This window comes from Chaetodon auriga, chromosome 10 (assembly GCF_051107435.1).
Source record: "Chaetodon auriga isolate fChaAug3 chromosome 10, fChaAug3.hap1, whole genome shotgun sequence".
In the NCBI taxonomy this organism is placed as follows: domain Eukaryota; kingdom Metazoa; phylum Chordata; class Actinopteri; order Chaetodontiformes; family Chaetodontidae; genus Chaetodon; species Chaetodon auriga.
In genome coordinates, this window is record NC_135083.1 from 8,747,832 (window position 1) to 8,762,457 (window position 14,626).

The following is a 14,626-nucleotide window of genomic DNA, read 5'->3' on the forward strand; positions in this document are numbered from 1 at the left end:
CCATTTTAGATTTCATGCCTGCATTTTACACACACACAAATGCTGTGCATGGACAGAGGGAAGGGGAAACATGAGGACCAGAGGGAGCAGGAGCAAGGCGATTGTGATGTAGTACTCAGTGTAGCCTCTTGCACTTACACTGGAAACCCCTCTATTTTAAATGCTGTGGTTCAAGAAAGCATGATGCCTGTGAGGCAGTAGAAAATGGGGGAGGGGTAGGGAAAGCAGGCACGCCAGTGAGTGAGAGAGGAGAGGACGAGAGGAAGGAGAGGCACAGCCGGAGCATCACTAGCAGTGGTTGAGGAAGGCACAGGATAAGGGGATTGGTTGAGGGAGAGTGTAGCGTCACTGCCAGTGAGGGGGAGCTCTGAGGATGCTCCACTGAACTGGGAGGGAATACATTCGCTGGGAGTTTGCATTCAGAGCTCAGCCATTATCAGCTGCACACTGAGAACAGGGACTCCTCTGCAGAATTATTTTCCACACCCAGCGCTTGTTGACTCTTCTGCTTTCTAAGCTGCAGCCATGAATTATTTGCGTCGGCGTCTCTCGGACAGCACGTTCATCTCCAACCTGCCCAATGGCTACATGACAGACCTCCAGAGGCCTGACCAAGCTCAGCCTCCTCCACCTGCTTCCACCACCCCTGCCAAGTCTCCTACAGCTGGGCCTACACCTCCAGCCACTTCTCCTGCTCCAGAAAGGAAACCTCAGCCATCTCAGTCCACCGGAGCGGGCTTCTTTAGCTCCATCACCAATGTTGTTAAGCAGACAGCTGCCTCAGCAGGGCTAGTGGAGCAGACCCAAGTCACGACACCTAAGAAGTTCAAGATTCTCCTGGTAATTGATGAACCACAACAAGAGTGGTAAGACAATGTGTTGCTCTACTCAGTCATGTACTTCATCTTGAATCATAAATAGGCTGTTGTTAGTTTACTCATCCTTGATGCAGATTTTTCACCTCGTGATTCCACTGAATGTAGTAGTAAGGTAAGGGTTAAAGAACTGCTGAGACAACATCTGTATCAAGCACCCTACAGATATGAATGGGCACTGCTGCTGTGGCTTGATGGTGCAGCATGCCAGAGTTATGATAATAACTAAGGAAATATGGTCCATTCATTCTCAGCAGTAATGGCAGAACACGAGATAGACGATTTTAATTGTCCTCAATTTTGTCTGTGTTGTAAGAAATGTTTTTTCTGTTGTATTTCATTGTGTTACACATTTTGGAGCAACAGAAGGTAGAAGAAGGCTGTCTGTAGAAAAAAAAATGGTGAATTAACTAAAATCATTGATAGAACGGCTCTGTAGTGTGTCTTAAAAATGAGTGTTCCACAGGTTGTGCAGAATTTGGAAATGTAAACTGCTTCTTTTGGAGGTTGTCTGAATACTGCAGTGCTTTCCCTCCATCAATGGGGTTTCCCCCTGCTCACTGATAGCAGATCACGTGACGTGCCCTGCGCTAACATGGGGAACCATTAATGTAAGTAACTGCAGCCCAGGGTACATAGAGTTCCATTAGCTGATCATACAAGTGGTGTGAACGCAGAGTAGAAAAATTGAACAATGTCATCTGCATGGCTGTGTTTCTCAGCCTGCTGGGACAAAGGACCATTATGTCATTAATGTTAAGAGTGGATTTACGTTAAGGCATTTAAGCTGTTACACTGACAGTCAGTGTTCTGGGGGATCTTATTCAGAGGTAACCTGCATCTTTGCCAGTCTACTGTGTTCAGCAATTAAAGTGCTCTAAATGAGTGTGCACATGGATTTAGAGGAAACTTTGAGGAGAGGCTGATATCTTGTCGAAAAGTAGAGAATAGAGTATTTCTATCACTGCGTGATCAACACTTGTTTGCACAGCTGGCATATTTTCCACAGCAATGTGTGTGCGAGAGCTGCGCAGCAGGATCGTGCAAACGATGCTCCGCACATTTGCACAGTACATCTGTGTGATTACCACCTATAGTAATTATGGACATTATCAGTTGAGAAACAAAGATAGACAGCAGGAACCTGAACTCATCTCTGTAATGCCTTGCAAAGAGACCACTTTCACACTGGGTGACGTGCTGACTTTGTGGAATCATTGGACTTTCCTGAGGCATGGAAATAAAATCAGAGTGAAATCTACACCACCCTTCTTTAAGCATTGGACAAAATCACAATATTAATTAGTTTAATATTAGATAGTTAGAAGTGAGATGGACTAATTCATCTTTAAAAATTGCTAACAGTAATTTGGAAACTTTTTTTTTTTTGACAGAGAGAGGGAATAGACAGTTCCCGGACATGAAACATTTGTACACTGTGCAGATGGAAAAAAACCCTTCACATTTGGGATCCATCCACGCAGGATTTTGTGTTGTATACAGTACGTGTATCGTGTACCACACGCAGACCATGTCAAGATGGCCATTGTGGCTGGATTTCATTTTACATTCATTAAGATACATATAAAGCTCAAAGTACAACAAATCACACAAATATTGGGATATCGGCTTGCCTAATTCTTGCTGTGTCCTCTAATCCTGTTTACGTGTGCAGGACTGGCCATTTATATACGTAATAGATACCTTAATCAATGCTAATGAGATCAGGCCCTCGTCGGCGAGATGGATGCCAGCCATATGCATCCACTTGCTCCACATTTATTATGAGTGGAAAAGCAGCTGCTGGTTGAGGAATAAGGATTATAGTCTGTTGTGCTAGTACACAGGCAGAGGACCAGAATGCAATACATTAAACTAAAACCATGTCATTCATCAAAGGTCGTTCTTATTGAGAATACTGAGTAGGTTGGGTTGCGATTAAGATAATGTTTCACACTTTTCCTTTCATTTTCACTGTCAATATTTAATAAGATGTGAAATAGTTCCTCTGTATTTGACAAAAAGCCATCAAGCAATTTCCTTCTTTGACATTATTTCTGTTGCCTAATAGCCTTTATTCCATATAATGTTATTTCACTCTATTTCCATTTTGCTCCAAGACTAGTATTACTCTTAATGTTGTCTTGCTTCATATATCTACTACACATCCACTTGGGAGATCAGCTAAAATACTTCACTCAAAGGGCTTCCTCTGTCTGAGTGCTGCATCTATTTTTCATGGCTGCTCAATATCACTTGAGCAGGGAGTTGTACGTTTGCTCGTTGAGGAGACTTTGCACGCCGTAGTTGTGAGTTACTACAGCAGTTCAAATCAGTCTTGGTTTACTCATAGTGGTGTGGATCTGCTTCATTCACCTTCATTGTTCTGCAGCTTAATGTAATGCGGTGCAGATGCTTGAAATTGGTCCTGTTTAGACCATTAGCTGTAACATAAAGACACAAACATCACATTGAGAATGAGTCGGAGAGCAAAGTTTCAGAGTGTGAAATACTGCACACTTTGTATTCAGCTCTCACAGCAGCAGGACGAAAACCATAAAAATATACCTCTTGGCAAGCTTTAAGAAGATGAAACGTCTCTTTATTTTTATGCAGGTTTTGCTGAATACCTAATATTCTCTGCAATGTTGGCATACCTTGAGTCTGAGGGCTTGTTTATGTGCTGTGTTTTGTTGTGCAACAGTTTCACTTTTTACACCCACTGGCACAAAGCAAGAGTGATGGGACCTGGTGGCCCCAAGACACACTGAATGTAAGCAGGAACAGTCCTCTAGATTAAGTGCATCTGGCAGAAGGTTCACCCACCAACATCTATTTGCAGTTGCAGTAAAGAGATCACTGACTTATTGACCATTTACTTTGACACTGCAAAATCTACAGTTAAAAAACAGCTTTTTGTCATTCAGAGTGTTTACAAATGTACACCTATGCAGCAATAAATGAGGACTATTTCAGTGTCTGAGATGTTTCAGATATTTTCTTTATTACACGTCTTGTTCAGCACACAGGTTGTTACTGAGAACTTGGCAAATAGTGAAAGTGTAAAATTTCAAGGATCCCACCAATTGCAAAATGCCCTGCAATTTTACAGTCAGCCAGATATATATATATAGCATGGGCAATTATTTGAATAAGGACTTTGTTGTGCAACAGGTTGTGTCAAGCAGAATAATTAACTGTGTAGGATAAAAGGTAGGCTGATAAAGTCAGTGGCTGACAGAGTCACTGCACGTACAGGGACAGAACCTTCTGTCATTCAGCCAGTGTTTTACTTGTTAGATGAAGCTCCTCCGCAGAGGTTTGATTCGTGCCAGCATTGCTCTGCCATAAATTGCTCTTATGACAGGAGGAGCTGTCTCGCTGATCAGACTAATGGCCGACATGTCCTGCTTCCCCATTCTTTCACTTGCATTCGTTTCATTTAGTTACTTAATGTTCAAAATTACCAAAATACATAAGGGACTGTTTTAACTGGAACTGGAACGTGAATGTTTTATACTGTGAGCTTAACCTCATTCAAACATTAGCCTCACGAGAGTGAATGTTAAGCAGGCTATGTGATGAGACATTAAAATTCAGTGAGGGTTCCTGCTTATCAAGCTCTCAGGTGAATCATCCCAATGAAAAATTCTTTCACAGCAGTATGACGGCTGAATGAAGTGGCTCAGTTTTTCTACATTGTCATAGTTACTCTTGGAATCACCAAAGAGGGACATACTTGTTTTATCTTATTTGGCTTCTCATCTCATCTTTAGTTCAGGTCAAGAGCAGGCCACCCATATTGATTCTTACAAATGAATGATTGGATCACCATCATGCTGTTCTTTCTCTCTCAGTGAGCAGCTACAGCACCCAGACACCAACTCCAGTTTTCAGGCCATGTTAGTCAAGGGCAATGGCTGAAGTATTCCTAATATATAACAATAATGCCCTTTGTTTTTGGATGAACGCTTGTGCAAGGACAGCACAGACATGGCCTAGATTTGAACTAGAGGAGCGGGACACTTTGACGTGACTGTCACATTCTAATGCATAGTAATGCACCGTGCTGAAACATCATGTTAAATGCACTATAGGACGTTTGACGTGTGGCTTCTGTGCTCAGTAATTTTGCTGCACAGGGTTCTGTATAGATCGAATACATAATGTCATGCTCCCTCCACACCCCCGGCTGACAAAGATTCAAATTTAAATCAGAGGCTTGTCTTTCTCATGCCTCGTCTCTGTGTTTCCTTCGAGGGGTCGCGTTGTGGAAACAGTCTACAGAGCATTCATCACAGTGCAGGGCAGGCTTTTCATTTTGTCGGATATAGGAGCAGTGATTCATATTTTAATGCTTGTTTTCCTCCACAGCGAAATAGATCCCCATACTCTAATTAGATTGAGGATGAATTATTCAGCCTTGCCTCCTCACTAAATATGCAGGAAGCGCAGGGTACGTGACAGCAGGGTGATGCAAGCTGAGAGGAAGGTGAACTCCACAACATGTCATCAAAATGTATCAACACAACTGCACCGAAACATGGACTTTCTACAGATCACATTTGGATAGAGGTGGTTTTAAAATACTTTGCACAACACCAGTTTAACACTGTTGCACTGCAGAATAAAACCTCCACCACAGCAACTTGAGGAAATAAGGCTCTCAGTAGTGTTGATTTACTGTAGATCTTGCCTGTAGTGTCTTCTGTAAGAGCTTATGTTGTCAGGCCCAGGCCCTGCACATCCGTTTAGAGAAAAAAAAACGAAGAAATCGAACACACCGTTAACACTGACAATCAGTTTGGCTTCTGCAGTTTTCATCTCAGTGGGGTGTCAGTATGTACTGTAGACACTGATCCATCTTAATCTTCAGTCCCATGGGAAAGATTTCCTCTTCAGCCGTGATCCAGCAGGGAAAAAAAAGAGTTTAAAGACCCACAGGTGTAATTTTTATTCAAGCCAGAAAAAGCTAGAGACTCTCTGTTTGAAAAAGTGCTGAATCACCCAACACACGAACGGTGCGGCCATTTTCTGGAATTTTCAATTAAGTGCGTTCAATGGGAATGTTACCTCACTGCATCATGCCCCACTGGGTAGTACTACTAGTAGACCAGGCAGTATGCAGTTCATTGTACAGTCTTTGAAAGTGTTGTAATGTTTCCTTGTTGGGAGATTGAAGGGAAGAAGCGTTAGAAAGGCTGTGTGTCAGCAGTTGTCTACTCTGTGCTGTTCATGCACTCAGCGAAGTGGTATATATTCAACATTAATTCATATTCCATTCTCTGTGCTGCTGTTTTAACCAGGGCTAAATTATTCCGTGGAAAGAAAGTACTTGGGGATTATGACATCAAAGTGGAGCAGGTACGTTTCAATATGCCAGTTATATCCATTACTTATGTAAAACGGAATAAAGAAGTTTAAGCACTCTGTTCTCATGCTTCTTTAATCATCAACTCCTCAGGCTGAATTCAGTGAGATCAACGTTGTGGCTCAAGCCAACGGCACCTGCAACGTTAACATGCAGGTCCTCAGAAATGGAACCAAGGTTATGAGGTGAGACACATACACACACACACACGCGCACACACACAAAGGCAGAGAAGAAGAGAGATTTATCCTCCGAAGTGTTTTGATCAATAGGGATGTTGGATATCCACCTACACTGCTGGCTGCCTGATTCATCCACATTGCTGGCAGCACAGTTTGTCGTTTTTCTGCTCAGATTTTTGTCACATCTCTGCCACAATTCTGTCTTCTAGGTCATTCAAGCCGGACTTCGTCCTCATTCGTCAGCATGCCTTCAGCATGACCCAGAACGAAGACTTTCGCAACCTGATCATCGGGCTGCAGTACGGAGGTGTCCCAAGCATCAACTCCCTTTCATCCATCTACAACCTGTGTGACAAGCCATGGGCGGTAAGCACTCAGCATCCAGGGAGAGCTTTACTGTACAGCAATGAAGCAGGAAAAGGGACAATAATAAGAATTGATCTCTGTCTGCATTGCATTTTGTCTATTTAATAACCCCAATATGCTCTGTGAAATAATTTCTAGATAATATCTGATTTATTTACCTGTTTGTGTGTCTAGTTTGCCCAACTTATCAACACCCACAGGAAGCTGGGTGCTGAGAAGTTCCCTCTGATTGAGCAGACCTTTTACCCGAACTACAAGGAGATGGTGAGAACCCGTCATCACCTACCTTCTGCGACAGAATCTTTGTTTGATAATAAAAAAAACATTATTTGCATGTTTTCAAAGTGAGATGAAAGTATGAAGCAGACTACTGGATAATGCAGGAACTCTTACTTTAGGTAAGCATGCCGTCGTTTCCTGTTGTTGTGAAGATTGGACATGCCCACTCTGGTATTGGAAAGGTACAGAGATTTTTCTTCTTGCAGCAATATGAAAGAATGCATCATTTTGTTGTGCTGTATTTCTGCTTTTGTGTCAGGAACTTCATCAACCTCCAAGAGTCACTGAAGTGTCAGATGCATTTTTTTATGTGTCTTTCTTTGTGTACAGGTGAAGGTGGACAATCACAGTAAGTTCCAGGACATAGCCAGTGTCGTGGCTCTCACCCAGACGTACACGACCACAGAACCTCTCATCGACTCCAAGTACGACATCAGGATCCAGAAGATTGGCACTGACTACAAAGCCTACATGTATGTTTAAATACACTCTGGTTACTTCAACCTGAAGCAAATGAGAAACAGCAATGACATTTTTGTAATTTATGTGCTTAACGCCCTTCAGGAGAACGTCTATTTCCGGTAACTGGAAGACCAACACTGGCTCAGCTATGCTGGAGCAGGTGGCCATGACTGATAGGTGAGTGTTACATAAGAATACAGTCCAATATAAAGACAAAGAAAGGTCAATTAATTCTGTTACATGTGGATTATTAGCAAGCAACTATTAGTGTGTTAACTTCCTTGTGTCACGTATACTAACGTGTTCTGTAGAAGTGACTGTGGTGTCTCATTATGCTGCTGCTGTTACTGTTTTGTTCAGGTACAAGCTGTGGGTAGACACCTGCTCAGAGATTTTTGGGGGTCTGGATATATGTGCAGTCAAAGCTATCCATGGCAAAGATGGCAGAGATTTCATCACAGAGGTAGGAGTCTAGGGTCATCAGGTCTGAAATGATATTTCTGGAGCATACTGAACTGTCTGAATACATTAAAGTACCGATGTTGCCTGCTGCTGTATCAGCCAGCATATTTTATATAAAGACAAGATTTACACGAGGCACTGCTCCGTGGTTTGACATCCTCTCTCTGCTATCTCATGCTCCTTGGGGCACAGGTGGTGGGCTCTTCCATGCCCCTGGTAGGTGAGCACCAGGCCGAGGACAGGCAGCTCATTGCTGACATGGTGCTGGCAGCAATGAATCAAGCAGCAGAGAACGAAGCTAATGCTCTTCAGAGGCCCACCACCATACAGCCGTCCCAGGTACAGTAACACACACACACACACACACACACACACACACACACACACACAAAGATTAGAAACAGGAGGCTTCTGTCAGTTTAGTGTCATTGTTAATGATAATGTCCCATTTAAGTTTCCAGACATTATCAGTTATCTACACTATGCCCCTGCCAGGAAACCATCATAGTCATTGCGGGATGAGTAAGCTATTTCTTTGTCTTTATAGGGAGCTGGTCAGAAGGGGGAGATCACCAGTGACCCCACCAAGAACGGTGCCGGGCGTCCGCCTCAAGGTTGTCTGCAGTACATTCTCGACTGTAATGGCGTTGCAGTGGGTCCAAAACCAGTCCAGGCCAACTGAGTCACTCTTGAGAAAGGCAGGAAGTGTCAGAGTCTAGACAACAATGACGTACCTTAGCTGAACACAAGCGCAGACGTGTGTGTGTGTATGCCGATAGCTGGAATCAGATCTTGGTGACGTGAGCTTGGTGCAGCTGAGAGCTGGCCTGGACTGTGTTTTTAACTCTATGCAGTGTCAAAATGTACTGTCTACTCGTTGACCTGTTGATTTGTGTGCTTGTATAGGTCACCTATGTTTCAGTAGCTGTGGTTCTTTCTTTGGGGCTGTTGTTGATGATGTAAAAAGCAGATTGTGCCTACACTGAGTTCAGTGCTGCTCTGTGCTACCCGTTCGACCCAGCTATGAATCTTTTCTTTGCCCCCTCCCTCTTTCTGTTTTCTATTTTGGTGTGTACCTTTAGATATTGTTCAAACTGTGGGCTATCGTGCAGTTTGAAGTTTGTGTATATCTCAATATGTATACAGTACGTGAGCGTGTATGGCTGTAGTGGTGATTATTTTCATACTTATACTAATAGATATTTATTTTTGTTTTGCATGACTGATACAAAGGCAGGTGGAAGTCAGTTATTAATGTCTGATCAAGTGGGATGTTCATGTAACATCGCTGTTTTACCCAAGCTGTGTTCCCTGTGATTCATGCATTGTGAATGTGTCATAAGAAATGTATATTACATAACCTCTACAGGATATATGTATTCATTGCCATACATGCATTAAGACAGTGAGTGCACCAGTGTACACTCCTGCATACGAATACAACAGAGACATACGTGGCCTTTCTTAAAGTTCATTTTTTCATCTATTATGTCATGAGAGAGATTATTTAGAGTGGTTTTAGGATACTTATAGATTGACACATAATAAATATTAAGATTAAATTTATTAAGATTTATTATGTAGGATGTTGTGCAGGTGTGCACACACAAATTAAATATATTTATATAATTTTGAACCAAAGAGGAAATCATTTACTTTCAATCAGTCTTTGCACTCCCAGTAACCCACAATGTAAATATCAGCGAGGGGACTGTTAATCCTGCAGTGCGTCGCACCGAGTGTGTAGTTTCATCCGAGAGCAACGTTCCAGGACAGTGCTTGTGTTTTCAGACAGCCTGTTGTAAACCACACGCCTGTGAACTGATGCTGCATCCAAACTGTTGTTGTCTTTTGCGGTTTGATTGATTGGAAGCAGGCATTACGGCTGATACAGAAAACGTGTATATTGTATGATCTGCCATGAAATGCCAGATATAACGTCGTCCCTCCCCCCCGTGGCCCTCGCACTGGATATATCGGCTATCCTGTTGGTGTTGCTATGACAACAGTACAAGTAGTCTGAGGTTCAGTGTGGACTCTTCCTGTGAGTTGATGGAAAGTGCAATACAAATCTTTGTTTTTTACTCAATAACGTGTTTATTTCGAAACCAGATCTTCCATCAGATTGATTCAGAAAGCTATAGTCATCTACACACTAAATTGTTTTCAAACATTTTTACACAAATGTCACCATCACTTGGTTGTCGTCCAGTGGCTTTGGTGGAGCCCATTTCATATATCTCACACTTAAATGGCGAAACAGCTAAAAAGCAACCAAATCAACTGTAAAAAGAAATCTGTACCGTTTTACAACAATTTGTTTGTTACAATAGTATAAAATATGTTCAGCAAGCTCCGTGTGTAATTCTTTTCCGAGTTGTATAAAGTGCAATTGTATCTGTGAGCGTGTCCTTGTAAAAGCCATGCCTGAGGCTTTATGGGTGTGTTGTTTTGTTTCATAGGAAAAATGCCATGGCATTGATTTCCGATGGAGGAACGTGCAGAGGTACAACAAGTGCATGGTTAGGCCTTGATTCAGTGATCGTGATTGAATATTTGAGAAATTATAACTGGGCATGTTTATTTGGCCACTGTGTTGAGGTGAAACTTCTATCTTCATACCTGCAGGACTGTAACTAGTGAGGGCCAATGCAACATGCTACATATGTGTACATTAAAACCGGTGTTGGACTGTTTAAATCAAGATCAGAATACAAGATGTTGTGGAAAAAAATCCTTTCTGGGTATTTCCCCTCTGTCACTGGCAATAAAGCTTCCTTTGCAATATATGTTTGGTCTGTGTCCTTGTGTGTTATGTTATGAGTAGCACTATTTCTTCAGGGAAACTGCATTGCTTCCAGTGCATGAAGTGATGCCTGTGTTGTGGCAGAGATGATTGTATTGTGATAATCTTCCCTCTGCTTTGACTGTGCCTTTATTTTGCGGTGTCTGTCTTACGTGTAAACAATGTGAGATTACTGTGAGAACATGCAAGATGAACATATTAACATCACATTTGAAGCTTTCATGCATCATTCATTTCATAGCTGAGATGGCTGAATATCATAAATGATGCAATAATGTGGTGAAACTAGGGGGCCCAGTGGAACCCCAGGGATTTCTTTCACAAAGGCCTGCTCCGAGGTTGATCCTCAAGCCTCCTGCACAGGACGCCGGGGGAAAAACATCCCCAGCTGAAGTAAGAATGTATAGATAGTATGTTCAACTCACTTGTGAATTCACGGACACTCAGAGGTCACATTAGAAGGTACACCTGTGCAACCTAATGCAAGTCAATACGAGGACTCCACTATGAAGTCTATCTTTAAGACATTCATGATGCTCAGCTTTTGGTGACATTGTAGGAAATGTGTAAAATCAGTTATATGTTTAATACCGAGGTGACCACACTGAGGACCACCTTACATTGAGAGGGGCTCCTAATGTTTTGTCCCTTACATACCTGAGAGTATTATGACAGTGGCAAAACTAACATTACCGGCGTCATAAAGATGAAATGTATCAGCATGTCAGCTGCTGCATTGGGTTGCATTGGATCCTACAGGTGTACCTAATAACGTGGCCACTGAGCGTATACCCTGACTCACTCTGCACATGCAAAGTCACGACTCTCTTATGTTCCAGCAAATCCCAGTCCCTGGTCAGTGCCTTTGGTCTGACAGACATATTCAGGCTGCCAGTGAGGACACAGTGAGCAGTGACACCATCCGTCTGAGGAAGTCCTTTGGAAACCTGTTCACTGGATAAAGAAAGTCAGCCTCAATGAAATGATATGAACCCGGAAAGTCAATGTTTTTTTCAAATTAGATGTATACCCAGACCATGTATAATGAAATAATTATCAGTAATACAGTCATACACTTGGTGCTGACCTTCTGAACAGTCAATAATGCATCGTTTCATTCACTACATTGTGGTTATAGTGGTTATCATTAGTGAATATTGAATAATAAAAAGTGATTGTAGTGGTGATCTATTTCTAATTATTTTTACTGCAGTGAACCCACTCATTGGACCAAGATAATCAGTTTATTTGGTCCTTGCTTCGAACCGAAAAGCTGCAAATTCATGTTGAGTTGTGAATGTGACCGGCTCCTCTTGTGATTTAAAGTCTGAGTTATTGGGTGAGATGATCCGAGGGAACGATGTTCTGGCTCATAAAACGCAGGAAATAAAATTTGATGAACTTTTCACTAAAATACTGACTTTATGAGAAACACGTTTTTTACCTCCCTGACATCAAGACAAATCTGTTGGGCCCAGGCATTGCGAAGTCAAGCTCATTAATCATTCAGGTTTGATGATTATTGTTCTCTTGATTATGCTTCTACCACATTGAACAACATCTCAGAAAATTAGGATGGGTGCTCAGTGACACCATTATGATATTGTTTTGTTATTGCTTTATATTTCTGCCTTTGTAATTAGCAGCCAGCAGCATTTCAGTGTCCACACACACACTTCAGTTCTTCACTTCACAGATTTGTGTAGCACCCGAGCGCCAAACATTTTCTTTCTACACTTGAGCCACTGTCTCTGGGAGAGCGCGACCACTTCTAATAAGGAGGGAGTGATTCTTCCACATATATCATGCTGACATCTGCTCAGTCCCTGCTATTTCTAGATTAAGGTGAAGTGAAGGTGTGCCAAAGTATTTTTATCTGTTCTCTGTTTTTGTGCTAACTACCTGATTGATGGTGGCGCACACCAAAAACAAACAGAATGTGTATTTCTGATCAGTGAAATGTGTATTCTTTAAAATTTTAAACATTTCACCAAAGTACACATATATGCTATATAAAAGATACAGTATATATATCTGATAAAGATTGCTTTTTTCACTGATATGAGGCCTTGGTATGCTCGTCCTCTTGTTATTTATGACGGTGCAGGCAGGTTAGAACTTTGTAAACTGCCATCCATCTGTGTCTGACACTGTCTGCCTGCACATGTCCAAAGAGTAATTGACATGGCTGCAGAGGCTCCTCTATGCCCTGATGGGAACATAAGTTTGCTGAGAAGTCTGCCATCTGTTATTTGTCTTAGAACAGCATATTCATGTTGTCTTTTTTAACAAATATCTGCAAATATCTCCCACAGATAAAATATGCTCACCACGATGCATTTGTAATTTTCCAGATGGTACTGATGTTTTTTTCCCCTCATAACAAGCAGGCTGACCTGGCCTGGTGATTGTAAAAGCCACTTGAGAACTCGGAGGAAGGAGGGCCCTGAAGCTCCAGCTGAGGAGCTTTGGTCTAGACTCCTCCCAGCTGTCTGCCAAGCTGCTGCACAACATGAACAACTTGTGCCCTGTGGGGGCACGCTGCACTGACCATCTGCTGGAGAACACAGTGGAAGACAAGCGCTTCCGTCCCATAATGAGGGAGAACGTCATAGTGCCGGGTGATAAACATGGGCATCATTAAATATCATGTAATGCACCTGATTACTATTTCTGACATGATATGACATGACATGACAGAAATAGTAATCAGGACGTGTAACACCACATCACGACATCACATCACTTAATGTAACTTTACTTAACCTAACTGCACACATATCGCTATGCACAAACGTAACGTAACGTAACGTAACGTAACGTAACGTAACGTAACGTAACGTAACGTAACGTAACGTAACGTAACGTAACGTAACATAGCATAATGTAACCTCACCTCACAGAAAAGAAACAGAACAGAACCCTTTCTAACAGAACAGAACATTACCTCAGATAAGAGCAAACAACAGGACAGAACAGAGCCTAACAGAACAGAACAGTATATGGTCTCTTCTTTATACTCACTGCTTCCACTGGTCTAAAATGGAACACAACAAAATAGCACCATCCTCAATGCTGCCTCAGCTGCTGAACATGTCATGGAGAAACACACAGAGCCTCTTGTTGCCATCTACTGGCGGAGCCGATGCACCAGAGGCCTACATACAGTATCTGTGTTATTCTGGTTACATAATTAGCCACTTGAGCCGTCTGAGTGTGCCTTCACTTCATCAAAGAACTGAAACAACCCCTGAAATGACAATCACAACAATTTTTTTTTCATGCACAAATGAAGGTTGCTGTGGCAGCGTCATGGATGAAAGTGAAGGCCTTGTATTGTGGGTACATTAGAAAATGAGGCTCGTATGAATATCAAATTGATGGGTTTTTATTTCCAGATAGAGTTTGAGGCCATAACAAAGAGAGCGGGGTAGCTGTCTTGGCAGGGGCTATTAAAGTGATTGAAGGTCCCCTGTAATAGAACGACACACCACGGCTTGAGGACGTGTTTGTCAAATTGCATTAGTTTAGTGTTTAAGGAAAATGTCTCGCTCTCTTCGCGTCGCCTGAAGGGATCTGTGTGGCCTGGTCCAGTGACTTTATACATCTGCTGTACTACATTTCAGGGGCAAATATTGTACTCTTTATTGACAGCTATAGTTACTAAATACATTAAAGATTGAAAATTCACATTAAGACACTAAACTACCGAACAGTATATATTATAATTCAAACAGCTCCATCTCAAGCAGTAACACCAGTAAAATGTTCTTTATGTATTGATGCCTCAATTTGACAACGTCATATACGATGATGCATTTCT

The 14,626-nt window shown here is 42.1% G+C and overlaps 1 protein-coding gene across 1 annotated transcript; it reads left to right on the forward strand.

Annotated features, from left to right (window-relative positions):
* Window positions 1-232: 232 nt before the first annotated feature.
* On the forward strand, window positions 233-10,786 carry syn2a (synapsin IIa). The gene is made up of 11 exons (XM_076740448.1): window positions 233-866; window positions 6,182-6,239; window positions 6,340-6,431; window positions 6,638-6,794; window positions 6,969-7,058; window positions 7,193-7,255; window positions 7,404-7,546; window positions 7,638-7,712; window positions 7,896-7,998; window positions 8,190-8,336; window positions 8,545-10,786. Exons 1-11 carry the CDS (start codon window positions 526-528, stop codon window positions 8,677-8,679), a joined length of 1,404 nt encoding a protein of 467 aa, XP_076596563.1. The 5' UTR covers window positions 233-525; the 3' UTR covers window positions 8,680-10,786.
* The last annotated feature ends 3,840 nt before the right edge of the window (window positions 10,787-14,626 follow it).

Coding starts and splice junctions, on each gene's coding strand:
- syn2a (XM_076740448.1), top strand. CDS start 526: ATGAATTATTTGCGTCGGCGTCTCTCGGACAGCACGTTCATCTCCAAC. Junction 6,240..6,339: donor ATGACATCAAAGTGGAGCAG/GTACGTTTCAAT, acceptor TCAACTCCTCAG/GCTGAATTCAGTGAGATCAA. Junction 6,432..6,637: donor AATGGAACCAAGGTTATGAG/GTGAGACACATA, acceptor TCTGTCTTCTAG/GTCATTCAAGCCGGACTTCG.